The sequence below is a fragment of the Nannospalax galili genome, unplaced genomic scaffold, assembly GCF_000622305.1.
Source record: "Nannospalax galili isolate Female #2095 unplaced genomic scaffold, S.galili_v1.0 scaffold1307, whole genome shotgun sequence".
Lineage (NCBI taxonomy): Eukaryota > Metazoa > Chordata > Mammalia > Rodentia > Spalacidae > Nannospalax > Nannospalax galili.
The window spans coordinates 1,244,760-1,271,175 of record NW_008357035.1 but is presented as its reverse complement, the minus strand read 5'-3'; the positions used below and the strand labels follow the sequence as shown (position 1 = coordinate 1,271,175).

Here is a 26,416-nt window from a genome sequence, read left to right as displayed (position 1 = left end):
GTTGGCTTGCATTCTGTGGGGGATAGGCTGAAAGAACAGGGCTGCGTGTCCCCCACCTGCCCTCACCTGCCTTAGCTCCAACCCCCACAACACGCCGTGCTCCAGCTCAGCCCCTCTGACTGAGGCCCCTATACCACGTCTCCTTGCTCGTCTTTGCTAGAGACAGGCTGGTGAGCCACTGAGACCCTCTGAGTTTTTCTTCCTCTTCACAGCTCCCCGTGGGCCTCTGTCAGACCAGGGACCAGAGCCACCTCTGCGTCAAAGCTGAGAGTGACTGAGGCCCTCCCTGCCCCTCAGCCCCGTCTCTGTGTTGCCCTGTCCCCTGAAATTCAGGGCCACCGGAGCACAACCTCAGGCAGACTTAGGTGGAGAGTGGGAAGATGAAGGCTGTCCTGGGAAAGGGCTGTGCCGTGCCCCAGAGCCCAGGAAGTCTGATCAGCAGCTTCCAGATCGTTCGTTGGTTTCAGCTGTGGTCACAGACCATGAAGGGGTATTTTTGCGCCTCAGTCTCTGGCCAGAGTTGAAGGCAGTGTCTCATGCACCCACCTAGGAGGTGCCCAGCCAGGCTGGCCTCATACTGCCCAGGGACGGGGTCCTTCCCTGGCGGAGGCACCTGGGATCTCTCTGAGCTCATGCATTGAGCTGTGGATGGCGATGGGGTGGCCCGGTCCTGTCCTACGTCAGTACCTGTTACACTGTACCCTTGGTCTGCACCTATTCAGATTTTCAGAGAGACCCAGTCAGGTCCTGCCCCCAGTATACCCCAAGCCCCACCCCCAGCACAGATGATAGTAACCACAGCAATAAACAGCCAAATCCAGCTTTGTCTGTGAACATTTGGTGGCCACCTAGCTGGCTCCATCTCTACACCATGGGGGAGGCCTCTGCCCAGCAGGGAGCTTATTCACCATAGTCCCCAAAGCCCCTTTCCTGGCTTATTTGGTCATCAGAGTTCTGGGGCCCCAAGGTGTCTTGTGGCTTAGGAACAGTTCTGCAGGTGATACTTGGACCCTGGTAGTCCTGCTTCAGGTGTGGGGACAACACTCAGGTTCCCTGGACCCGTCAGTCCTCCCTTGGTGATGGACTGGGGACTTGGGGACAGTGTGACCTGAGACACAGCCTCCTGGGCATCATCATCCAGGGTCTGGGTTCCAGCAGGAGAGCACTGTAGCTATGGGGGCAGAAAAAGGAAGGCTCAAAAGGGAGTCAGCTATCATAGGGAACCTCGAGATAGACCCAAGGATCCTGAGGCCAGCCTGGGGTCCAGCCAGCCTCTAGCCACATGTGAACTGCTCCACGGAGCACGCTGCCCTGCAGCCCCATAGATGTGGTGGACATTCGAGATAATGGCACCAAATGGATCCCGTTCTAGAGCCCTGCTCCAATTCCACCGCTGCCCCACATACTGCTCCCCCATATCAGAACGCTCCATGCTGTGTATCAGATGGATGAGCCCAGATGGAACGGGAAGCAAAGGTTGGGCCCTGCAACACTTGGGCTGCAAGGAACTCTACAGTCAGCAAAGACACTGAGAACAGTGGCCTGACAGAGTTCAGGCAGTCTGTCCAAGGGTGAAGACCAGGGCATCTCAGAGCCCTGTTGCACAGGCCTTCCCAGGTCCAGGGCAGCCAGGCAATATGGGTGTGTCTCAGCACAAGCCCTGAGGGTGGGATAGAGAAGTGGGGTAGCTTGTGCTCCGTGTCACTTAAACAGGACTAGAGACAGGTCAGCCTAGAACCCAATGGATGGGAGCCAGGCTTGTTCATTCATTCATTTCCAGCCTGTTAGGAGTCCTTGACTCCCTCCCAATTTGCAGAGGGAGAGGAAGAGCAGGGTGTGGGACCTGTCTTCACAGGGCTAGCATCTGCTGGCACCAGGAAAAGCCTCCAGGGCTGACTGCTGTTGTGGGAGCCTTAAAGGGGAGTTTCTTCAGTGATAGGCTCAGTCAGGGAGTCAGCCCAGAGGAGGTGACGCCCCAAAACGTAACAGAGGCTTTGGACAGCTAATGAGGGCTTTGTCTTTCCATGTGGGGAAGAGCAAATGTCCTGCTTTCTGTTCACTCAAAGACTTTTGGGGTTGGGTTACGATGGGTCAGTTTGCTCTGGGTTTGGGTTTTGTCATTTTTGATGTGATACAGGGTCCTATGTAGTCCAGGCTGCCCCTAGACTCGCTATGTAGTCAAGGATGACCTTGAACTGATCCACCCGCCTCATCTCCTGACTGCTGGGTACAGGTGCGAACCTCCATGCCTAGTTTATGTTGTGCTGGAAATCAAGCCTAAGGCTTCCTCCATGCTAGGCAAGCACCTCACCACATCCCAGTTCCTCCTGCGGGCTTCCTAATGACACTATGGCTCGGCTATTGTGGACAGCTCTAAGGTCCAGCACTGTTGCAAGGAGAAATATACTTGAACCTTCACCTCCTTTTCCACAGGACCAGACAGACACACAGGGAGGTGGTGTGACTTTTCACACTCCCGCTGGGGGGTCCTCCTCAGTACCCTGTGTGCCAGCCCCTCCTTTTCCCTGCAAACTTTAACTCAGATGGTCCCCACAGCCAATGAGGGGAATCACCATGTGTGCTGGATAGCTTTAGTGTCAACTTGACACACCTGGGTTGAGGGAACCTCAATTGGGAATTTCCTCTATTGGACTGGCCAGTGGCCATGTCTGAGGGGCATCTTCTTGATGAGTGATGTGGGAGGGCCCAGCCCACTGTGGGTGGTGCCACCCCTGGGCAGGTGGGCCTGTGTGGCATAAGAAAGCAGGCTGAGCAAGGGCCAGGGGAGCAAGCCTGTAAGCAGCGTTCCTCCATGGCCTGTGCTCCAGCTCCTGCCTCCAGGTTCCTGCCCTGAGTTCCTACCTTGGGCTCCCTGATGAACTGCGACCTGGGAGATGTAAGACAAATAAACCCTTTCCTCCCCAAGTTGGTATTGGTTAGAGTGTTTTCTCACAGCAATGAAGAACAAACTAAGACACCATGTAAGTCTCATCTGCAGATGGGGAAACCGAGGGTCGGGAATTGCCTGACCAGCCAGCCCACGCCCCACACAGCTCAGCTTCCGCACCCTCCACTGAAGCCACAGCAAGAGGCGTGCATGTCATCAGTGGGAGAGCGATATCTCTTAGCACTTCCGAGTCTCACCACGTGCTGGGAACACCTGCCGCGTCCTCCTGCCAGGACTCAGAGCAGCGGAATGTTCCCGTGCTTGGAGAGTCTTTTTTGTACAAGAAGTGAAATTATTTTCAGCCTGTTGTCAGGCAGCTGTTGGAAGGCTGTCTCCTAGAAGAAGTCCCAGGCCAGGGTGGGTCTAGGGATGCACGCTGTTGGTGGAGACAAGCTAGAGCCTGGGGTCTGTTTGAGGATTTGTCTTCCTTAATACAGAGTGGTCCCAGGCATAGATGGTGATAACCTCCCTTCAGGGCAGGTGTGCAGGTAGACAGGTCCAGGGTTGCATCTCTAGGTGCCTGTTCTTGTCCACGTTGTCCACGCGCTGGTCTGCTGTCACCCAGAATAAAATCCTCATGGAATGGAACCTCCTGAGCCCAACAGGAGCATGGCAGGTGGGGCCCCACAGGGCATCTGTGTTCCTCCATGAAGGACCTCCTGCAGGAGCAGAAAGTCTCAGGTTGGCAGAGAGAAAAAGCTGAGGACATGGGGATGGGTACCAGTGATTCCAGCACTCAGGAGGCTGAGGCAGGAGGACGTTGCGTTCCAGGCCAGGGTGGGCTACATAGTGAGAGCTTGTCTCCAGAAGTAACGGGGGAAAATTGAAGGAGAGGAGGAGGTGGAGCTTGGTGTCCTTGGTGTGTGAGCAGGGCACCCTGGGACCTTCAGGAGCCCGAACAGCAAACCTCCAGAGAACACCAGGGCTGCTCCCAGAGATCCCAGGATGGAGATGCCCCAGGAACATTCCAGAAGTCTCAGCCCTCTTCATGGGATGAGTTGCTAAGAGGCCTCTGGCAGGCTCGAGGAGAAATGAGTTTTCAGATCTTACCTTCCATCTCTGCCTCAGTTTTTCTTTTTAACCCCTGCCCGGTGTTCTGTGTCCTTGGAGATGGTGGTTTACGGAGTTCTGCAGGTTGTCACCTGCCTCAGCCAAAACCAGCACTGGGGACCTGGTCAGGAGGGGGAAGGACCCCAGGGGATGGAGTGGACAGGACTGCCCTGGGAGGGGAAGGCTGGGCATGCCGTCCGCCCACAGAGCTGTGAGCACACAGCCACGGCAGCCTGAGCCGGCCCAGGGCTGCACTCGTGGGGCCCTCCTTCACACTCATGCCCGCTTATGTTCTGGGCGTCCACACGCTACAGACCTAGCGTGAAACAAAGGCTGAAATGCTCACTTGTCTGCCACTCGGCTGCTCCTGTGGGCCAAGGTGAGCATGAGCCACAGACAGACGGAATGACTTTGCAGGTGTCACGGTGGGGCCCATGTTCTGAGTGCCAGGGTTCATCTGCTGATGGAGCCATGGTCTGTGTCTACTACCAAAGGACGCAAATGTGGGCCTTGCTCACTGACTGAAGATGGAAGCAGAGTCATTAGTGGCGGGGGGGGGGCAGCCTCTCCTCAGAGTAGGGGTGTCATGGCCTGCCCCTGGCCTCAACAGCCACCACATACAGGAAGTGAGCCCTCCGTTGCTGAGAGCGTTGGAGGACATGCTAGGCATGTTAAGTCAGAAGAAGCCCACTCCCCCAGCAGGAATTCTTAGAGTCGACCATGAGCTCCCCTGCCCCCTCCTACCCCTCCGCCCTCACTGTGGCAGAGTCTGCCTCAGACCGGGCATACAGGATCCTGCCTTGTGAAATATCTACTCAGCTTCCTCTAAGTGAAGACTGAAGTTCCTGCCGGGCCTCTGGTCTGCTCACAACAACCATTGCACACAGTCCCGAGGCCACATGCCCACAGTCCAAGTCACCACAGCCTTTTCATCGGTCAACCCCGCTCTGGTCTACACTGCTCTTAAGCTTAGTCAGAGAAGCGTCTCTCTGTAGTGAACAGTGGCTCATGCAGGCTCATAACTGGTTAAAGTGCTGAGAACAAGTGACTGTGAGTGTTCCACCCTAACTGGGACACAGTGTGTACCCCCCCGATCCCAAGGCTCAGGTAGCACCAGGGAAGAGGGGCAGAAAGACGGTAAGAGCCGGAGGGTGGGAGGGTGAAGTGCTGTCTTCTGACGCCACATGGCTGTTGCACTCATGAGCCAACTGCAGCCGTGGTCACCTGCACATGACCTGGAAAAGGTCAGTTCAGTCAAAATTCCAGTATGGATGGGGGAGGGCACTGATGAGACCCCTCCCCAGCTGGGGAGTTTTGCCGGTTGATGGCTGCTGTGGGAGGGAGAATCCTTTTTCTCTGGGGATGCGGTCATTGGTAGGTTGTACGTGCACCAGTGGATGGCCCTATACCCATGCAGATACAGACGACACTTACTGGACTCCATAGGTTATTAAGAAAGAAGAGGAGGGGGAGGGGAGGGATGGGATTGGGGGAGAAGGACCCAAAATTGTGGGGGTTGAGGGTTCCAGGAAGAGTGGAGGGGTGCTGGGGTAACTAGGATTAAAAGAAAAGAAAGAAAGCAATCTTCGGCATGTTGTATGGGGGGGCGTCTCTCCTGTCATATCTATAGCCGGTCCCCCTGCCCGCTCCTGGCCTGTACCACTCACTGCCCACATCCTGGCGGGACACTGAGTTCACGTTTGTGGTCGGGTGGAGCTGAGGGAGCCCATGTGGAAGCAGAGGCTCCCCTTCACCCCAGACTGGGAGCAAGTTCCTGGAGATGCAGCTCAGCTCTTCTCTCTGGGCAGATCAGGGGCCTTGCGTGTTCCTGCATTCAGTTTCTACTAGTGGCGAATGCACCCGAAGGAGCAGTTGCCTCATGTATGGCTGGTGGTGGTGGTGGCTGGGGACTTGGTATCTGGGCCGAGCGAACACTGCTGCTTTGTCGGAGCTGGGGTGTTTCTGGCTGGGTAGATAGGACAGGGACCTTTTTTCTGTCTTTTGAAATATCTGAGGCCAGAGACCCAGTGTGGGGGTGGGGTAGGGGTTGGGGTTCTGGCACATTCCATCATCTCAATTCAGAAAAGGTATGGGGTGTCACACAGTCCCCTAGGAAAACGCCTCTTTCCACAACCTCTACCCAAAGTCAACAGCAGATGCAGGATCCCACTGGCCCGTGGCACAAAGCCCGATCTCTGTTTTCACGACCCAGTTGTGGGCACATGGTCTGTATACCACACGGAGGCCAAGGCAGCTGTACCCGAGCAGTGGGTGGCAGGAAAACTTGGCTGGGGTGAGGCTATGTGCTTTCTGAAGACTCGATCCCCCAACAGATGGCACGAGTGTTGGTGGGTGGCCCAGAGACTTCCCCGAGTTCTGGCAAGTCCCCTGTGCCCACGTGGTTGAGCACATGGCTGACTGGTCCCCTATCTATGGAGACAAGCTTCCTGTAGTCATGGACAATGGTATCACCAGCCTCGAGGGCTGGCTGGCCAGCATCGGCAGCTGGGCCTTCAGTCAATGCTCTGTGATGATCTAGAATCCCCCATGCTGAAGCCTTCCTACCCACGAGAGGAATCTTCAGTTTGTCCCTAAAGGACTCATCCTCATGGATGACCCCCGTGTGCAGAGGCCCTTCTGGAAGCTGTTCAACCTTGCCCAGAAGGTCCAAGTAGTTGCAAAACTCATGTGCATGGCTCGGCCATGAGCCTTAGACAGCACCACAGTCTCTAACCCCGTGCAAATCTCGAACAGCTTTGACGCTGCCAGTCTGTGACATGGGAGGGTGTCACCAGGGCGGTTTTGACATGGCTGATGAAGCGTGTAGGCCCAATGGAGACAATGTTTAAATGCTCAGCTGACATGAGGCGGACACACACGCACACGCACACACACACACACACACACACACACACACACAGAGGGAATGAATCAGGCAGTCTCTCCCTTTCCAGAACCCAGACACTGCCTGGCATCGACCATGGGGTGCATGCTTAGAAGGAAGGCGCCCCTGCTTGGGCACGTCAGCGTCCTTTCCCTTACACCGCCATTTTTGTTGACACAAAGTGTGTCAACCATATGGAATCGAATTCAATGTTCCAGTTGCTTTTTCCTGTGTCTTCTTTCTTTCCTTTTTTTTTTTTTTTTTTTTTTTTTTTTTTTTCTTTTGGTTTAGGAAGCTGTTCTCTTAGCAACCGCAGAAGCTCACGCTTAATTAGCACCGGGGCTGGCAGATGCACTGGGTGCAGAGCCTGACCCATGTGCTCACTTCTGCTAAAGAGCCACCTTCATCCTGGTGCAGACCCCTCTCCCATCCCACTCATGGAGGGGCAGAGTGGTAGGACCCCACTCTCTCTCTGTCTTTGCTGCGCAAATAGAACTTTCCCAATGTGGAGGTTCAGGGGTGATCTCCCCTGGTTCCTCCTAGATTTTCCTCGGGTGGGAGTGTGGGAGGCCAGTGGGAAATGATTCTGAAGGACCACTGCCAGCTGCCCAGAATTGGGGCACTCTATCCTGGACCGCCTTACTGGAATCGTGTCCTTAACCCTCCTAAAAACATAAAATATAATCAGGAGGACTGCAGCCCTGATTTTCCAGGGTCATTGTCACGTTGGGGAGGAGGGGGGCAGAAGTACCTCCTTGTGCCTGATTCTTTCGAACGGAAATAGGTCACGTTCGGATTTCAGATTTCCCTGGTGCTGGCCGTGCTTGCCTGGGTGTCAGGGATTTGCTGGAAGGCTGGTCAGAGACACGGATGACTCTCCCTTGACTTTCCTGCCACATCTGCTGACAAACAGACTTGGCGTCTTTAAAAATGTAAAAGGAAAAAAAAAAAAAAAAACTGAAAAGCACAGTACTTTATATTTAGCCACAGGGGCGCAGGAGCACCCGCAGAAGCCGGGTTTCCTTGGATAACTGGGGCTCCAGCTCGCAAACGCCTCCCGGTGTCTCCCGGCCAGCCAGCTCCCGCGCGGGCGCCTGCTCCGTGTTAACCCTGCCAGGTGCCGCTTCCCCGGTGCCCGCTTGCTCGCGGAGCAGGGTGGCACGGCTCACATGACTGTCACCGCCAGAGGTAGCCGGCTCTGAGAGCAGCCCCAGTCTGCGCACGGTTCCTTCCCAGCTGACAGACAGAATATGGGGTGGGCTCTGTCACCAGCACGCTGGGTCTGGCATGCCCAGCGATGCTCGGGGCTGCGCGGTGCCCAGACGCCCGCCACCGCTCCCCGGGTCCCAGCCGCGCCAGCTCCGAGGGGCCGGGCTGTGCGCCTAGCCTTCCTCCCCACCGAGAAGATTATATAATGAGCGGACCGCTGGCAAAGTCACAGGGAAAATGAAGTCTTTGTTAAATGCCCTCACCAAGAAGGAAGGTAAGGAGGGATCTGTAGGAAGCGTGGGGTACAGATGAGCTGCTCCTGGGGGGTGGGGACAGGGGACCCGGGTGGCTCCTGACATTGCCGGCTGCTGTTCCCGCATCCCTCACCGAACAGTTCTTTCAGCCTTCTGATACTGTTTGGCTTTAGCCGGTCTGGAAGATTAACACAGATGAAGGTGCCTTTGTATCTGAGTGCGTTTCTAAGCAGCCAGCTCCTGGCGGAACCGCATTCCAGAAGGTCTGATCCAGGGAGCCAGTGCCACAGGGCACATTAGGAAACTAAGTCCTGGGGAAGATAAAGGAAGTTTTGATTCTCTTCTGCAGGTCATCTGGAGGCTGTGAGCACCTGCTAAGGAGGGTCAGGGCACATGGCCGGCTGCACCCGTGGGTGTTCACGTCCAGTGCCACTTGCCAGCTCTGCCTGGCTCTCCCTGGGTTGTGAAGCCTCCGGGTGCGGCAGACTTTAAAAGTGCATACATCTTTATCATACCTTGTGTGATTTTTATTGTGGGAAAAGAAAAAAAAAACTGTATAAATAAATGCATGTAAGACGGCTAAGAAAATATCCACCCACCTTGGGCTTGCAGATTGCCTGAAAGAAGGAGACAGTTGGGTAGAATATTAATCATTTTCAGACAGGAAAAGAGTTATTTTTAACACTTTTCAAAAAAAAAAAAAATACCATCTTTTGCCTGTATGGTCCCAGCCAGTTTTGTCAGACGGGAAACTCTCTTCTTGATGAAACCAGGTTTCCAAAGAGGTGACTTTAAGAATCAGGAAGCTAACTCCTTAGCCCAACCTCATCATAAAATAAGCACTAGAGAAATTTCAGTAATCCAGAAACTAATTTGAAGGAGGCTTGGTCGTTAAGCAAGGCGATTTTCATTAAGACGTGGGCCCTAATGTCACCCATGTGGTTCCCTTTGACTCTCTTTCCTGGTCTTGGGCTGAAATGTATGTAAAATGCCCTGGCTGTTTTGTGTTCTCCCTGTGTGGCTGCCCCTGTGTGAGGGTCTCCTGCCCCCTGCCCTCCCTCTGCAGACCCTACAGACCAGTTTCAATTCTCTGTCTAACAAGACCCACCAAAATGCACCATGTGGGACTTCAATTTTTGTAACCCATGTACAGCATGAAGATCCGAACTACAGGATGTCTGTATTTCTATCTCCGACCTATTCTTCCACGGACTTTTCTTTCCTACTGGGTTTATCTTCACAATGGGCAGGACATCCTAGCCTCCCCACCCCGCCCCCACATCCCGTCATTTTGCCGTCATTTTGCCTTTAAGGGTGCTAGTCAGGAACACAGTCAACTGCGCTGTTGGGGATGGTTGGAGATGGTTGTAGGGTGTCAGAATGTCCTGGTACCAGGGACTTTCCACATGGCCTCACCTTGGGGGCCTCTCAGAAGCCCCCAGGCACTAGGACCATTTTCTTCTCCTGTGTCTGCATCTCTTTTGACTTTTCACATCAATAGAGCCCTCCAGCCCCTGATCTCAGTGAGTGGTAGATAAAGCCCTCTGAGATTGGGTGGGGGTGTCATCACCCCTTTGTAAGGTCTTTCAAATCTCTGTAAGTTCCAAGATCACTCACGGGCTCCCCCACCGGTCACACTTGTCACAACCTCCACGGTGAACACTGTGTGGCTTCTGGTCTTTACCCTCTACCTGCTTGGAGGGAGAACTGATGGTGTGGCATGGTTCCCCGCATGCCCAGACAAACATGCTTGGTGGCCTGACCTAGCCGCGGTTCTTTTGGAGGTGGGCTTCTGGGGCTCTGGCCCGGCCCTTCAAGAACACTTGCTCCAGGGAAGACACTTGCTAGCCTTTGGTGATCCCAGTCTGCCTCTGACTGTCCTGGCTGACCCCTGTGAGTCATGTGCTCGAGAAACTGGGAATTTCGGAATAGCCAGCTACAGAGCCAGCAGCTCAGTGAGCATCTGCCTCCTACTGAAAGCTGTCGGAGGAAGCAGGGGGGACGAGGTGTGCTGCTGCCCATCAGAGGGATTGGTGGGTACATCAGAGACAGCGAAGACTGGTGGGTTGTACCATCTACTGAGCCACAGCCTGAGTGCTGAGCCCAGCAGCTTTTCTGCCCTGCTAGAAGGCTTCCTGAGACATGCCTCCCAGCTCTGATTCCTGGGAAGTAGGAGAGGTGACTAGGTCATAGCCAACCAGGGAGAGGACTGCCAGGGTCGTCTCTGTCCCTGTGTGCTCTACTCTGGGCACCTCTGTCCATGTGAGCTTTCTTGGGGCCACTTCTGTTCCCATGAGTTCTTCCAGGGCCACCTCTGTCCCCATGAGCTCTGTCCCCATGAACTAAGCCAGGGCCACCTCTGTCCTAATGAAGTCTATCGAGGCCCTGCTGTCCCTCTGAGCTGTGCTACGGTCATCTATTTCCAGTACCATCCGTACTGTCATCCTCTTGCCATCCAGATGAGTGCGGGCTGGACATGAGTATATGGTAGGGCAGGCGTCTTTGCTGTGTATGATGTTCCCACCGATGACCTCTGAATGTCAGGGTCCTTCCCCAGCCAGCTCCCACAGAGGGGCCGGGCCTAGCATCCTCTGGCTTTACAGGGTCCCGGCTATAGAACAGAGCCCTAGCCTTAGGCAACATGAGCATTAGAACCAGAGGGGAAGCGATCCAGCAGCAATGCCACTCTGGGCATCAACAGGCCTGGGACATGCATGGTATCTTTGGACAGTAATCTGACGGCATCTACCATCCTTGCAGCCTGAAGAGCTGTCCCTGAGAGGCCCTACCATGCAAAGGCCACTTTCTGTTTCTAGCCCAGCCACTGAGCACCCAGGACTGCTGCAGTGTCCTGGTTAACCTCATTTGAGTCTTCAGGAATGTGGGGCTCAGGAGTATGAGGACCCAGCCTCTGTCTAGACCTTTCTATGAGATATCCAGTGAGGTAGAGCCACCTGCTGATGTCACATGAGGCTGGGCCCAGCTTGCTGGAGGAGGAAGGGGGCATGCTGAAGTGTAACGGGTTCACTATGCTAAGAGATGGGTGAACAGGGCTGGCTTTCCTTGCTCAGATAACTTACCAAGACCATAGGCCTCGGTGGTTCATAAAGACTAACCACCCATTGTTTCCTACTCTGGAGGCCGAAAGCTCGAGGAAAGAGCCACGGAACTGGCTCCTCCCAAGGCCTCTCACCTGGCAGATGGTGATTTTTATGATTCTTCATGTGATCATCCTCTACGTGCTTGCGTACTGATCCTGGGGTCACAATTACTGCTGCCACATCAGGTCACGCTAATGGCCCATTTTAACTTAGTCGCCCCTCTAAAGGATGTCTCTCCACATGCTGAGATTCTGGGTGAGACCACCGCATATGAGCTTCAGGCTCACAGCTCTCTCACCATGGGTCAAGGTTGTGTCTTTCTGAGCTGATGAAGGCACGGGCCAGGCAGATGGAAGGTCAGACCTGAGTTGCTTCCATCAAGGCCCTGGCCTGAGCCCTGGCCTAAGCTTCTGTGCGGAAAGCCTTCTCAGCCCCAAGCACCCCTCTGCTTTCGTGTTGGGGGCAAGCCGGGCCTTGGGGAGCCTGCACCACACCTGCACCTCCATCCCTGGCTCGCATGGGGGCTTGGATGCACGCAGACTTTCCACACCGGCTCCCCGTGCCCTGGTACTAACATCACTCATCCACATCTCCACATCTCTCCCTTCTTTTCTCGACCAGTGCCCTTCCGAGAGACCCCGGCTTACTCCAACCGCAGGCGCCGGCCCCCCAACACGTTGGCCGCCCCCCGGGTCTTGCTGCGTTCCAACAGCGACAACAACCTCAATGCCGGTGTGCCCGAATGGGCCGTCTGCGCCGCGGCCGCCTCCCACCGCAGCCTCTCACCTCAGCTGCTGCAGCAGACCCCCGGCAAGCCCGATGGAGCTCCAAGGAGCCTTGGAAGCTACACCCCCGGCCCCCGAAGCCGCTCCCCCTCACTCAACAGGCTGGGTGGCACCGGAGAGGACGGCAAGAGGCCCCAGCCACATTGGCACGTGGGGTAAGGAGGGGCTGGGGGGCGGGGGGCGGGGCTCCTGCGAGGACCCCAGGGAAAGGAGACGGTTAACCGTATAATACGTTCCCCAACGTGGACTGGCCCAGAAGATGCAGAGACCTGAGTTCTGACTTCTGAGCCCTGTTCAGCCTGGTAACCTTGATGGCTGCTCGAAAGGCTGGGCCTGGGAAACGCTGAGCTGAGTTTCTTGCGTGGGTGGGGTGCCGCTGCTGTTGTGTGTGGGTTGGGGGCAGGGGTGTCTTTCCTGTGCCTCCAAGTAAAATACCCAGGATGGAGGGAGGTAAGACAGAGTTAATCTGTACCCAGTGCCCTCCCAGTGCCAGCCCTGTACAACACTGTGTCCACAACAATGCCCACAGCAACGGGAAACTCAACCCAGGGGAGAAAATTGAGGCTCAGGTCGCATTATAGCACAAGGTGCCAGCCATGTCCCCAGCAGCCTCGGCTGGTACTTCACGTGGGAGCTGTGTCTGCCCAGCATGGCAGGTGTTCAGGGTGCCTCTGTCCGTCTCTGAATGCTCCATGTGACAAGAACCCCAGGACAAGTGGGCAGGCTAATTACCCCCAGGGTGGGGTTTGGGGCTTCCCTCCGTCTCTGCCCCACACAGCCAAGCGGGGATCCATACTCACAGCCCCGGCTCTTGAGCAGGCCTTGTCTTGCTTCTGGCTTCTTGAGTGTCTCAGCTGAGAGAGGGAACTTTCCTGGGGTGAGGGACCAGGTTTGGCGGCCATCAGAGAAATTCAAGCACAGCAAGGACTGTCCTGCCTTTCCTGTGGTCCAGGCCCTGTACCAGGAGCCTCAGCTCTGCAAGCCTAGATTGCAGCCCAGATCATATGGCCAGTGTGAGGCTAGGACCTAGATCACATTGCCAGCACTGAGCCAGGGCCCAGGGCACATGACCAGAGTGGAGCCACGGCCTGGGTCACATGACCAGTGCCAGGCTGCGACCCAGGGCTCCAATTTTGGGTTTTGGTTACTTGGTGTTGACATAGGCCTGGGTTTTACTGGCTGGAGCTGTGTTCCCAGTGCTATTGGAAGCCCCTCATGTCCACATCTGTGTCTGGGACCCTCATTCCCACCCCACAGTACCTTCTCATTTTTTCTCTGACTTCTGAAGCTACCAGCCCAGCCTCAGTGAGTCCTGCTGGCCAAGATCAGAGATGTTGACTAAGATCAAAGATGTGAGCTCTCTGTCTCTCTCTCTTTCTCTCTTTCTCTCCTTCCTCTTCCCTCTCCCTCCCCCTCCCTCCCCCTCTCCTTCTCCCTCTCCCTCTCTCTTCCTTCCTCCCCCTCTCTGTCTCTCTCTTTCTCTCCTCTCTCTCTCCCTCTCTCCCTCTCCCTCCCTTCCTCCCCCCTCCTGTCTCTCTCTCTCTTCCTCTCCCTCTCCCTCTCTGTCCCTCCCTCACCCTGTCTCTCTCTTTCTCTCCTCTCTCTGTCCTCTCTGTCTCCCCCCTTCCAGCCCCCCAGCCTCTGTCTGCAGTGGGCATGTCCCCGAGGAGCTGGCAGGATGGATCAGAAGTGAGCATGTCTAGAGGCAGCTCCTTAAGGCCCCCCGAGGGACGAGGGTGGGATTGCAGCTGCTGCCACTGATTCTGCCCTGGGTCCTGCTTTATATGGGGTTGGGGTTGGGGCTGGGATACACAGTGGCGGAGGGCAGAGAGAGGCCTGTGCACCCAGCATTCAACATTCACCACAGAGCTAGGATCTGCAGCCACACTGGGGATAGAACAGCCATGAGAACCCACCTGTAGAGGTGCAGGCTAAGCAGGTATCCAGGGTGTGTAGCCAGTGCCCTGGCCATGTCTGCCCTGTGTATCTTACCAGCCAGGCATTCCCAGTGCCCTTGGCTGGAGTTCTCTGCTTGCTGGGCACATCTCCACACAGCAATGGGAATGACCTTCCCTCTGGTCCCAGCAGGGAGATGGCCACTCATGCCAGTCCAGGTGACCGGGGACACGAGGCCTCACATCCCAGCATGGGGCATTACTGGAGCTCCAGGAGGAGGCTGAGCCCCTCAGCTCCATCTTATCCTAGGAACCTAGAGCTCGGCTCCATCCACACACCCTCATGGCCAGTTCCTTCCTGGGATGAGCAGGCTCCCGCCAGGCACTGCTGATAAGACAGGAAGGAGGAAGGGTGCCAACCCACCCACCCCAGGTGATGCCTGGTGGCCCTGGTTCCCCGGGATGCTGTCTGATCAGGACACTCACCTGTAGCTAGAGGAGAAAGTGCTTGGCCCTCCTCCCTCTGTGACATGGTACCAGCCCTGCTTCCCCACGTGGTGGCTTTTGGCAGGTCCCATGACCACTTTGTGCCTTGGTATAAAATGGAACTGATAGTGTCATCTTTCTGGGCATGGAGGGAAGGATCATGGGTTTCATACCTGGCATGGGCTGAGATCTGGGAACTGTCACAGTTGGTTCTGTGACAGTGTCTGCTAACTCTGTCGTTAGCATTTCAGAAAGACACCTGTGGGGGCAGGAACAGAGGGCATGCAGCACCCTGGTCCGGAGGCAAACACCAGGCCATGAGAAAAACAGATGCCACATTGGGGGGAGGGGACATCTTGAACAAGGTAGAGGACTTGTCTCGGAGGCTGTGGCTTCACCCAGCCCCGTGCTCTCTGCATGGCCTCACTACCCACAGGAAAGTCAGCCCCCAGCTCTACTCCTGGAGTACCTTCCCTGACTAAGCTCTGGAAACCTCAGCAATCATTCAAAGGTCAGGGCTAGTCTTGATGAGAGGGACAGAGTTCCCAACCTGCCCAAGAGCCTGGATAGGACAGGATCCACTTTCCCCAGAGAAATGAGTCAGCCTGGCAGAGTGACAGAGTACGTGGAACTCACGGGTCCCGGGTGTGTAGACAGTCAGTGCCTGCCGGAAGGTGGGGCCTCCACTATGGACATAGAGGTGCCCTTACCCTACCTCTCACTGCCCAGGCCGGCCCAGAACCTGTAGCAGGGTGTCCCTCTGAAGCAGGAGAAGACGTTGCCAGGGGAGGATGCCTGCACCTGCTGCGGGCCTACCATTTCTAGAAGCTTCTCCTAGTCGCCTTTTCCAGAGTTCTTTCATGTCCTTCCCCTTGGTCCCTCCTGCCTTGTTTCTCTTCTGCCCTGTCCTAGACCCTGGCCCAGAGAGGGTGGGAAGCAGTGTGCATCCCCACAGCCTCTGTAAGGCTCTGTGCGCCTTTCCTGAGGCGGCGCCCTCTAGTGGCTCCCACAGGCACGGCTGTGTCACAATCCTAAGATTTCGAAGAGGCTTCCGTCCACCCATCCAACTGGCACCTTGGGAAGTGGATCGGGCCTTCGGGGACCCCCAGAGCTCCTCCCAGCTGCCAGGATGTGCAACCGTGCATGCATGGGGACATCCTGCTACTGTTTTGTCAGGCAGTTGTTCCTTGAATGGTGCTAGCTGGTAGAAAGCAAATGTGTGCTGGTAAGGTCACTGGGGAGACAGTGGGGTCATAGGCCCCTTATCAGCTGTGTCCAGCCGAGACCTGCAGGCATTTCTGAGCCCCACCTATCTCTGGGGTTTCAGGATGAAAGGACTGAATGCTCATGAGGCGAGGACTATGATGTGGGCCTCAACGGCCGTCCGCAGCAAAAACCAGTTCCTCACTCTATACCCCGGAAGGGATACTCTCCCAAGACAAGCATCTCGCATTGCAGAACAGGGTGCCAGAGGCCACAGAGAGTTCTGGTTGTAATCATAAAGTTCAAATATCACAGTCCCCTCCTTCCCTCTAAGTAGAAATGGATTCTAGAAGAATCTAGGGTAACCAACTTGCTTGTGTACCCCATCTTGTTGGGCATGGTGTGAGAGTGGCTGTGGGACTCCCCTGTGGCTCTGGCCTGTGTCTATCTGTGTCTTTCTTATGGCTCCCTGAGAACATGGGGTCCTGCACACCCAAGCCTGAGCCCGGTGGGGCAGAGATGTGGTTTCTCCCTGGTAGGAACAGATGTTAGGGAAGAAAGTGGCTCTTTTCCCTCCCCTGGGCCCCATCGACCCCTAGACTGTGCTAAATACGCAGGAGTCAAGTATAGAGTCTAGACATCCCAGGCTATCTTGTATGTCACCTGCATGTAAGCTGTAGTTTCAGGTCACTAGGACCCTAGTAGTACAGCCAGGCCTATGGCTAGGGAGGCAGGGCTAGGTAAAGGTGCTCCCTGGGAGAGCAGGTGCATCCTGGGTGTTTGTGGTATTGAGATTCTTCTCCTTGTGCATGTCATAGGGCGCAGGGTTCCCTACTGTCTATAGCTGTTCCTCTCTGGCAGTCCCTAGTTGCTGGGGTTCAGGAGGTACAGGCCTGTGGTTCCAGGTACTCCCCATGTGCCAGTGGATGTGTATGTGTGTTCCCTACTCTACCTGGGAGGGCGGGAGGCATGTTAGTATCAGCATGGGTGTCCCAGAGGACGTGTGACTGTGGATTCGGGGCTCACGCAGAACAGGATTCAGACCCTGAGGGAGCTCTCTGGAGAATAGGAGACATAAGCTGGGCAAGGGTGTCATGGGGGGATGGGACCCCGTGAGTCCAGTTGAGCAGGGGAAGATGTGGTGAAGGGGCCACACTTAATGCAGCCGTCGTCACGAGGTAGAAGGCTTTGGGTGCGTCGCACCAGGAGTTGGGGTGGCCCTGGCATGGCACACAGGCAGAACCCTCTCCCAGCCAGCTAGAGCCTTAAACAGCCTGTTGGCCGCCTGACCAGAGGAGGTGTTTAGTGGTCGGCGTGGCACTGGCACATTCACCCACTTCCGGCCTGTGAACTGAGCAGGTCTCTTGCTCTCTGATACAACGGGCTTGCCCTGCTGAAGGCTGACTCTCGTGGGTTGTGGCTCTTGTTCTTCCCATAGCAGCCGCCGAGGCCAGTGGGAAGCACCTCTTGCGTGAGGGCAAGGTCCTGTTCCTGGGGGAGAGCAGCAGGGGCAGGGCAGGCGCAGGTGCCCTCGGCAAGCCTCCCGTGATGCCCGCTTTGGTATTTCCTCCTCAGTGTCCTAAATGGCCAAGAGGGAGACCACGCTGGTGGGATGGGATGTGGGGGTCAAGTCTGCCACACCAAGGTAGCCAGCCATTGGATTAGTAAGGATATTGATGACCCATGACCAGGGCTCGCGAGCCTCCATGTTGGTTATCCCACTTGCTGTGCCAGGCCCCAGCCAGCAGCGTGCACAGCTCTCCCTCAGGGAGATGCTGGCTTCAGTAGATTTTGGCCAAATGACACTGACCATATCTGCAAATCCCTGTGACTCTTTACGTCAGCCCCAGACCCCTATCCCCAAGGAGTAGCCACCAGCACCTCCCTGCAAAACTCCCCACCTGCACCCTTGGGCCACTCCAGCCCTGCCCTCTGCCACTCCAGCCCTGCCCTCTGCCACAGCCTGGGTGCCCTGGTCCCTGCCCAGTCCTGTGTCGTCACAGACATCATCCATGACCCCGGCTGTACCGCCATCTGTCACTCATCCTTGAACCTTGACCTTGGTCCCTGTCCTGGTCTCTACTCCAAGCCGTGGCCCCTGCACAAGCACACCGGGTTGTGTGCTCACCTTTCCAGTTCACTGTGAGCCCTGCGCAGCCCCTCACCTGTCTCCCTGCTCAGATAGGCACGCAGCGCTGTAGTGGGCTCACAGACCTCCCAGGAAGTGCTTGCTATGTGAACAAATGAATAAGTAGCTGACAGAGCAGTGGATGGAGAGAGTTCAGTGTGTAGGCAGATCACTGTTCACCCAGGAGAGCTGGGAAATGGCCCGATTCACTCCAGCTTTCTGGTACCGAAACGCCAGTGATCTAACCCTCAGACTAAAACAAGGCGGCTGGATTCCATCTGGCTGTTCTTGGCCAGAACATGAAGGAAACACAGATGTCAGGGCTTGGGAGCTCTGCACCTGTTCTCGCTCTGTAAGTGTTCCAGCCTGGCCTCCTGAGCCTGCGCTCCTAGGGCAGTCACCCCTCCCCTGGGGGTTGTAGAAGGGCCATAGTTCTATTGTTGCCCGAGACTGCCATAGACGGGCCCCCTCGGTAGAAGGGCACAGTTCATAAAACACCTTCCCCTGCAGGTGAGGTCTTGCCTACCTTGTATTATCACTGTAGGATGCGAAGGTCCACTCGGACTGCCATGCTAGCATCACGTTCATGGAGAGCCTCTCTCACCTAGGAAATGAGTCAACACTCCTGTCTGCTGCCTGTGGGGCTCTGTGAGCTTCAAATTATTAGTGATTACTGGGGCTGGAGAGGTGATCAGTGGTTGAGAGTGCTGCTCTTGCAGAGATCCTGGGGTCGATTCCCAGCACTCACATGGCAGCTAATCACCATCCATAACTCCAGTTCCAGGGAATTCGACAGCTTCTTCTGACCTCCACTGCACGACATGGGTACTTTTACATACACACAGGCAATACACTCATAAAATAAATAAGAAATAATATATATACATCAAATTATTAGCACTTATGAAAAGTCTTTAATGTTCCTAGGGTCCACCCACCTACACTGTATGTGTACCCAGATGGGTAACCAATAGCCCCTCCTGTCCTTAGTGGCTGCCCAGGCCTTCAGACAGGTGGCTGTAGAGTAGGCTAAGAAACAGAGCTCCAGGGCTGTGTTCACATTGACTTCCAAGTTCAGGATTGCATTCTGGCCCTGGCTTGATGTAACTAGACCACCCCTGGCATTGTGTTACCCACTTTCCTGCTGCCACAGAACCATGCTCAGTGGATTCCTATTGACTCATTCTCATGGTCACTCCTGATGGTCCCCTCCTGGATGGATGGGTAGATGGATGAATGGGTGAGTGCGTAGATGGATGGGTAGGTGGGTGGACAGATGGATGGGTGGGTGGATGGATTGGTATGTGGATGGATAAATGAATAGGTAGGTGGGTGGATGGGTAGATATCTGGGTAGATGGATGAATGGACAAGTGGTTGGATGGATGAATGGATAGATGGATGGATGGTTATGTGAGAAAATGAATGGATGGATGGATGGATAGATATGTAGGTGAATAGATGGATATACAGGTATATAAATGGATGGATGAAAGATGAGTAGATGGATAAAGGATGAATATGTGAGATGATGGATGGGTGGGTGGGTGGATGGATGAATGTACATGTGGGTAAATGGATAGATACATGGGTGGGTGGGTGGATGTACATGTGGGTAAATGGATAGATACATGGGTAGGTGGATGGGTGGACATGTGGGTAAATGGATAGATATATGGGTGGGTGGGTGGATGTACAGGTGGGTGGATGGGTGTACATGTCGGTAAATGGATAGATACATGGGTAGGTGGATGGGTGGACATGTGGGTAAATGGATAGATATATGGGTGGGTGGGTGGATGTACAGGTGGGTGGATGGGTGTACATGTCGGTAAATGGATAGATACATGGGTAGGTGGATGGGTGGACATGTGGGTAAATGGATAGATATATGGGTGGGTGGGTGGATGTACAGGTGGGTGGATGGGTGTACATGTCGGTAAATGGATAGATACATGGGTAGGTGGATGGGTGGACATGTGGGTAAATGGATAGATATATGGGTGGGTGGGTGGATGTACAGGTGGGTGGATGGGTGTACATGTCGGTAAATGGATAGATACATGGGTAGGTGGATGGGTGGACATGTGGGTAAATGGATAGATATATGGGTGGGTGGGTGGATGTACAGGTGGGTGGATGGGTGTACATGTCGGTAAATGGATAGATACATGGGTAGGTGGATGGGTGGACATGTGGGTAAATGGATAGATATATGGGTGGGTGGGTGGATGTACAGGTGGGTGGATGGGTGTACATGTCGGTAAATGGATAGATACATGGGTAGGTGGATGGGTGGACATGTGGGTAAATGGATAGATATATGGGTGGGTGGGTGGATGTACAGGTGGGTGGATGGGTGTACATGTCGGTAAATGGATAGATACATGGGTAGGTGGATGGGTGGACATGTGGGTAAATGGATAGATATATGGGTGGGTGGGTGGATGTACAGGTGGGTGGATGGGTGTACATGTCGGTAAATGGATAGATACATGGGTAGGTGGATGGGTGGACATGTGGGTAAATGGATAGATATATGGGTGGGTGGGTGGATGTACAGGTGGGTGGATGGGTGTACATGTCGGTAAATGGATAGATACATGGGTAGGTGGATGGGTGGACATGTGGGTAAATGGATAGATATATGGGTGGGTGGGTGGATGTACAGGTGGGTGGATGGGTGTACATGTCGGTAAATGGATAGATACATGGGTAGGTGGATGGGTGGACATGTGGGTAAATGGATAGATATATGGGTGGGTGGGTGGATGTACAGGTGGGTGGATGGGTGTACATGTGGGTAAATGGATAGATATATGGGTGGGTGGGTGGATGTACATGTGGGTAAATGGATAGATACATGGGTGGGTGGATGGATGTACATGTGGGTGGATGGATGTACATGTGGGCAAATGGATAGATACATGGGTAGGTGGATGGGTGTACATGTGGGTAAATGGATAGATACATGGGTGGGTGGATGGATGTACATGTGGGTAAATGGATAGATACATGGGTGGGTGGATGGATGTACATGTGGGTAAATGGTTAGATACATGGGTGGGTGGATGGGTGTACATGTGGGTAAATGGATAGATACATGGGTGGGTGGATGGGTGTACATGTGGGTAAATGGATAGATACATGGGTGGGTGGATGGGTGTACATGTGGGTAAATGGATAGATACATGGGTGGGTGGATGGGTGTACATGTGGGTAAATGGATAGATACATGGGTGGGTGGATGGGTGTACATGTGGGTAAATGGATAGATACATGGGTGGGTGGATGGGTGTACATGTGGGTAAATGGATAGATACATGGGTGGGTGGATGGGTGTACATGTGGGTAAATGGATAGATACATGGGTGGGTGGATGGGTGTACATGTGGGTAAATGGATAGATACATGGGTGGGTGGATGGGTGTACATGTGGGTAAATGGATAGATACATGGGTGGGTGGATGGGTGTACATGTGGGTAAATGGATAGATACATGGGTGGGTGGATGGATGTACATGTGGGTAAATGGATAGATACATGGGTGGGTGGGTGGATGTACATGTGGGTGGATGGGTGTACATGTGGGTAAATGGATAGATACATGGGTGGGTGGATGGGTGTACATGTGGGTAAATGGATAGATACATGGGTGGGTGGATGGGTGTACATGTGGGTAAATGGATAGATACATGGGTGGGTGGATGGGTGTACATGTGGGTAAATGGATAGATACATGGGTGGGTGGATGGGTGTACATGTGGGTAAATGGATAGATACATGGGTGGGTGGATGGGTGTACATGTGGGTAAATGGATAGATACATGGGTGGGTGGATGGGTGTACATGTGGGTAAATGGATAGATACATGGGTGGGTGGATGGGTGTACATGTGGGTAAATGGATAGATATATGGGTGGGTGGATAGATGTACATGTGGGTAAATGGATAGATATATGGGTGGGTGGATGGATTGATGAGTGGTTGGATGTGAGAGGATGAATTAATGGATATATGGGTGGATAAATGGATGGATGATGGGTAGATATGTGGGACAATGGATGGATGGATGGATGTATGCATGGATGACACATGGGTGGTGGATGACTGAAGGATATGGCAAGGGTGGATAACTATGCATGTAGATAAACTGATGGATGATGGATGATGGATGGATATGTAGGAGGATAGAGAGCTGGATGGCCCCATGAAGCCTCAAGATGAAGTGTCTGGCCTGGCAGAGGGGTTATATCAGGAGGTGACGCTGAGACCAAACCCTGTCCCTTGTCTGCACCTTATGCACTCTGTTGGTCACAGAGCCCACTTAGGCACATGAATCCACAATCCCACAATGTTGCATCAGCAGCTATAAGAGAAAACCCGGTGGGGAGGGGGCATTGTTGGGGAGAACCCCATCATTGTGCAGACTCCTACCTCCCTATGTCCTCAGAGCTCAGGTATGCTTCCAGGTCCTCACACCTGTGCCAGCAGAGGTCAGGCGGCCTGGCCTGGTTTCCTGTGCTTTGTGCTCTTTGCGGGTAAAGGACAGATCCAGGCGTCGGGGCCTGGCAGGTTCTGTACATTCTGTCCCCGTCCATCCTCACCAGCGGTATAAATGAGGGTCTAAATTTAGCATGCCACAGCCCCAATTTCACATCTGCAGACTGGGCTCCTCAAAGACATCACCCAGTAGCTGGATCTCGTGGTCATGACACCAGTTGAAAAATAAGGACTTTGGGGCCAGTGGCACAGGGGATAACGTGTCTGCCTCCTTGCCAGGTGAAGACCCACAGCAAAGTATAGCATGTTGTGCTTCAGCAATTCTGTAAGCCCACCCCAAACCCTGGTGCCTTTACAGGGGTGTAGCAAGGGCCACACGATTCCAAAGGCCCTGGGAAGAGTCTCAAGGAGAGATTGCCTAGATTGGGTTGGTCAGTGAGGGACTTATCTTAATTGCCGTAATTGATGTGGGGAACACAGCCCACTGTGGGAGGCACCATTCCCTGGGTTTGGAGTCCTGGACTGTGTAAGCGAGGAGAAAAACTGAGCCAAGAGAGCACGCACGTGCAGATGCATTTCTCTCTCATCTTGACTGTGCATGAGATGTGACTAGCTCTTAGAAGTTCCTGCCTTGATTTCCCCACAGTGATAGACTGTGGTCTGGAACTGTAAGTCAAGCCCTTCCTGTTTTTTCCACCAGATATTTTAACATGCCACCTCTGTGGGCGCAGAGACCATAGCCAGCCTCTACAGCCGTGAACTCAGGACCCCACTGTAGATTCTGGTGTGCTTCCCATTCTGGAGCCTTCCCCTGTGTCATTAATGTCTACTCTTTTCCCATGACCCTCTTGGAAGGTTCCAGTACCATGAATGCTCTCGCTGCTTTCTGGTCAGGAGGCCTGGGGACATTGCCCTGACGTCCCTGCAACATTCCCTCATGTTTGTGTCTAATGCGTCCCATCCTGGGGAGAGGCAGGATGCCATCTTGAGGTTGTCTCTACTTGGGACACAGGGCAATGCTCTTCTCCATCAGCCCAATCCCGGTCCGAATGGTACCGGGCATTGCCAAGAGTACTCTGCAGGCAGACCTGTGTGAGCACCTTTGTCCTGTGTGTGCGTCTGGCCTCGCTGAGGCTTCTTCCATCAGGGTGGAGATGGGCCTGGTACATTGGTAATATAAAGCAAGCAAGAAAGACCGTGGGTTCCTCTTGGAAGTCGCCGGCAAGTTGTGCCACAGTAATGACCACTTTTGGTGGAAGGCTCCATGTCTGTCCAGACTGGCGTGATGGATTCTCACAGTGAGTTGGAAAACCACAAGGGCTTTGCCATCACGGCCTCTGCCCACTTAGAAAGTTTTCCATCTTGGCTGTTGTCAGTTCCCAGCTCAGCAGCGTGAACCACATCGGCCACAGTTGACAGAGTGCAACCTTCTGACCCTCCTCTCTCTCTGCTCCTGTTGTCTGATCCAGGTCACCCTTCTCTCCTGGTGCCACCAAGGACTCCCTCTCGACCTTCGAGTACCCAGGGCCCAAGCGGAAGCTGTATAGTGCCGTGCCCGGAAGGCTCTTCGTCGTTGTCAAGCCATACCAACCCCAAGTTGACGGCGAGATCCCCCTTCACCGAGGCGACAGAGTCAAAGGTCAGCGTCTGCCCTTGACCTCTCTACCTCCGCGGACCCCCTTTGGCAAGTCTGCCAGGAGTGGGGGAGGGGCAGAGTCCAGAGCATCAGTTCCACAGGCGCCCTGTGGGAAATGCGGACTCTCCAGGGACACAGTGACTCTCACCTGTCCTTTCAGTATATCCAAGGTGAGCCTGGGGTGAGATTCCACTGTAGGAAGTTCGGGGAGGAGCCAAACCAGAGCTCAGCAAGCGGAGCTCCTTTCTGGTCCAGAAAAACCCACGAGGAAGTGGTGCCCACTGGGTGAGCAGGGACTGGCTTTCCATCCAAAGGAAAGAAACCCATCAGGGGAAGGAGATTCTCCAGAAGAATCCTGGGAGCTTTTGAGAATGCCAGATCAAGGTGTGCTGTCCCGGGGGTGCTAGGGAGCCAGCAGTGGGTCCTGCACAGGGGAGGACAGGAGTCTGTGAGGCACATCAGGGGCGTGGGTGGGATGGTTTGTGCAGAGTGGAAGGGAGATAGTAGCACTTTGAAGCCTGTGGCTGAAGGCCGCAGAGGGACCTGGAGAAGAGGCAGGTGTGGCTGCAGGGGCCACACCGCAGGGGCCACTCACTGGCTGAGGAAGGAGCGCACACTTCATATGCCTATGCCCAGGCACGGCCACTGGACAGACTCTCACTAAGGAAGGTGCTCCTCAGAGGTGGGTGAGGGGCTTCTGCCCCTGCCCTTCCAGCCCTGTCACTGTTGGACCCACAGCAAGGCACCCATCAGTTCCTTTATCCATACCTCACCTGGGTTACCAGGAGGCTCAGGACAGGGCGGACCCGTCCTGTCCTAGCCCTGGCATTCAGCTTCTGAGTCTCTGCGCCTCTGCTCCCTCTAAGAAGTCCCCAGAGCTCTGTTCACTTCTCTTTTAAGCTCATTTAGTCTTTCCTCTCAAAGCCCCCTTCCATCTCGTCCCTCTTTCATAATTTCAGAAATTACATTTACTACGATTTCTGAGCGTGTGCTTTAAATTGCTTCTTTCTCGTTGCCAAGCCTCCTTATGACTCAGTTGGGATTTCTGTTCATTGAAAACGTGCGTTTTTTACAACACCACGGCTTGATGTATGTGCCACGTTGAAGTCCCCGTCTGATGGTTCCGCCGACAGCAAGTTCATGTGGGGTTTGTGCTCTGAATTTGCTTTTGTCTTCTTTTCAGTCCCCTCATCCGGGAATCTGGTGATTTTCTGTTGCATTCTGGACATCAGCCTGTTACATGGTGGGGAGTTTGGACTCCAAGGTTCTGTCTTCCTATTTCAGTAGGTCGTTTGGCTCAGATCTTGTAGCATCAGCACTTGGCAGAGTGAATAGACAGATGGGGTGTCTCTCTCTCCACTCCCCTGCACCTTCCCCTCTCAGGGACCTGAATCTGTGCTTTCCAGCTCCAGCTCCCCGGTCCTTCCATCTTCTCACACTGTGGGCTTCCCTCTTCCTCCGCTCCTGGCTTGCTGTGGGGACCGTGCTTTGCACTGGTTAAGGGTCAGGGATGGGGATCTTGTGCATCTCCCTTCCTGTTCCTTCCATCAAGCACGCACACCCCACTCCAGCCTGGCCACCCCTGTTCCAGGCCTATCAGGTAGTGGCTGTTGGCATTATGGGTAGGCTTTGGAACTGTTCCCCATGCGGGGGTCCAGTGGGGTCTTTGTCCACCATAGCTATAAACAGAGCTGCATGATTGTTCAAATATAACTTAAAAAGAAATTTTGTAGTTTTTAAATTGTGAATGTAAAATTTTATATGTGCTACAGTTTTGAATTTTTGGTAATATGACCCACCGTGGACCAGGCCCTTCCCCCTCTACAAGTAGAGAGTACTGGCTGATCTTCCAAGAGGTGTGGCTGATTCTGCTGCAGTGCACAGGTGTGGTGGACTGGCGGCTGGGGTGGTGCCTCGCTGACAGATTCATCTACAGTGCTCACACAGGCCGGCCATCTGGGGCGTGAAGCATTCTCACTTGGACTGGGGATCTGGGTCTGATTGTGAAGTGCTTCCTGTGCAAACATGAGGACCTCAGCTCAGATCCCTCGTGCCCATGTTCCATGTGAAAACCCCGGCACAGTGGTGTCCATCTGCGATCCCAGCCCCGTGGGAGCAAAGGCAGGCAGATCCCTGGAGTTTACTGGCCAGCCAGTTTAGAGGAATTGGTGAGCTCTGAGTTCAGTGACAGACCCCGTTTCCAGGCATGAGGTATAAGGTAAACAAAGTGGATTCCCAGCAATGACTTCTGGCCTCCACACGTACAGGCATGCATATGTATACACTACACACACACATACTTGAACATGTACATATACCACATATACATAAAACCA

General features: G+C 54.3%; 1 protein-coding gene across 2 annotated transcripts in view; it reads left to right on the top strand.

Moving 5' to 3' along the window:
• Positions 1-26,416, top strand: part of Shank2 (SH3 and multiple ankyrin repeat domains 2) — a 523,081-nt gene that overhangs the window by 237,768 nt on the left and 258,897 nt on the right. Inside the window, exons 1-3 of one of the 2 annotated variants that reach the window (XM_008854979.3) lie at positions 7,678-8,364; positions 12,067-12,385; positions 23,914-24,083. In XM_008854979.3, coding sequence (XP_008853201.1) covers positions 8,328-8,364; positions 12,067-12,385; positions 23,914-24,083 — 526 coding nt within the window. In that variant the 5' untranslated portion in view covers positions 7,678-8,327. Of the gene's footprint in view, positions 1-7,677; positions 8,365-12,066; positions 12,386-23,913; positions 24,084-26,416 lie in introns of those variants that run through there. The other variant, XM_029557122.1, reaches the window with a different exon arrangement.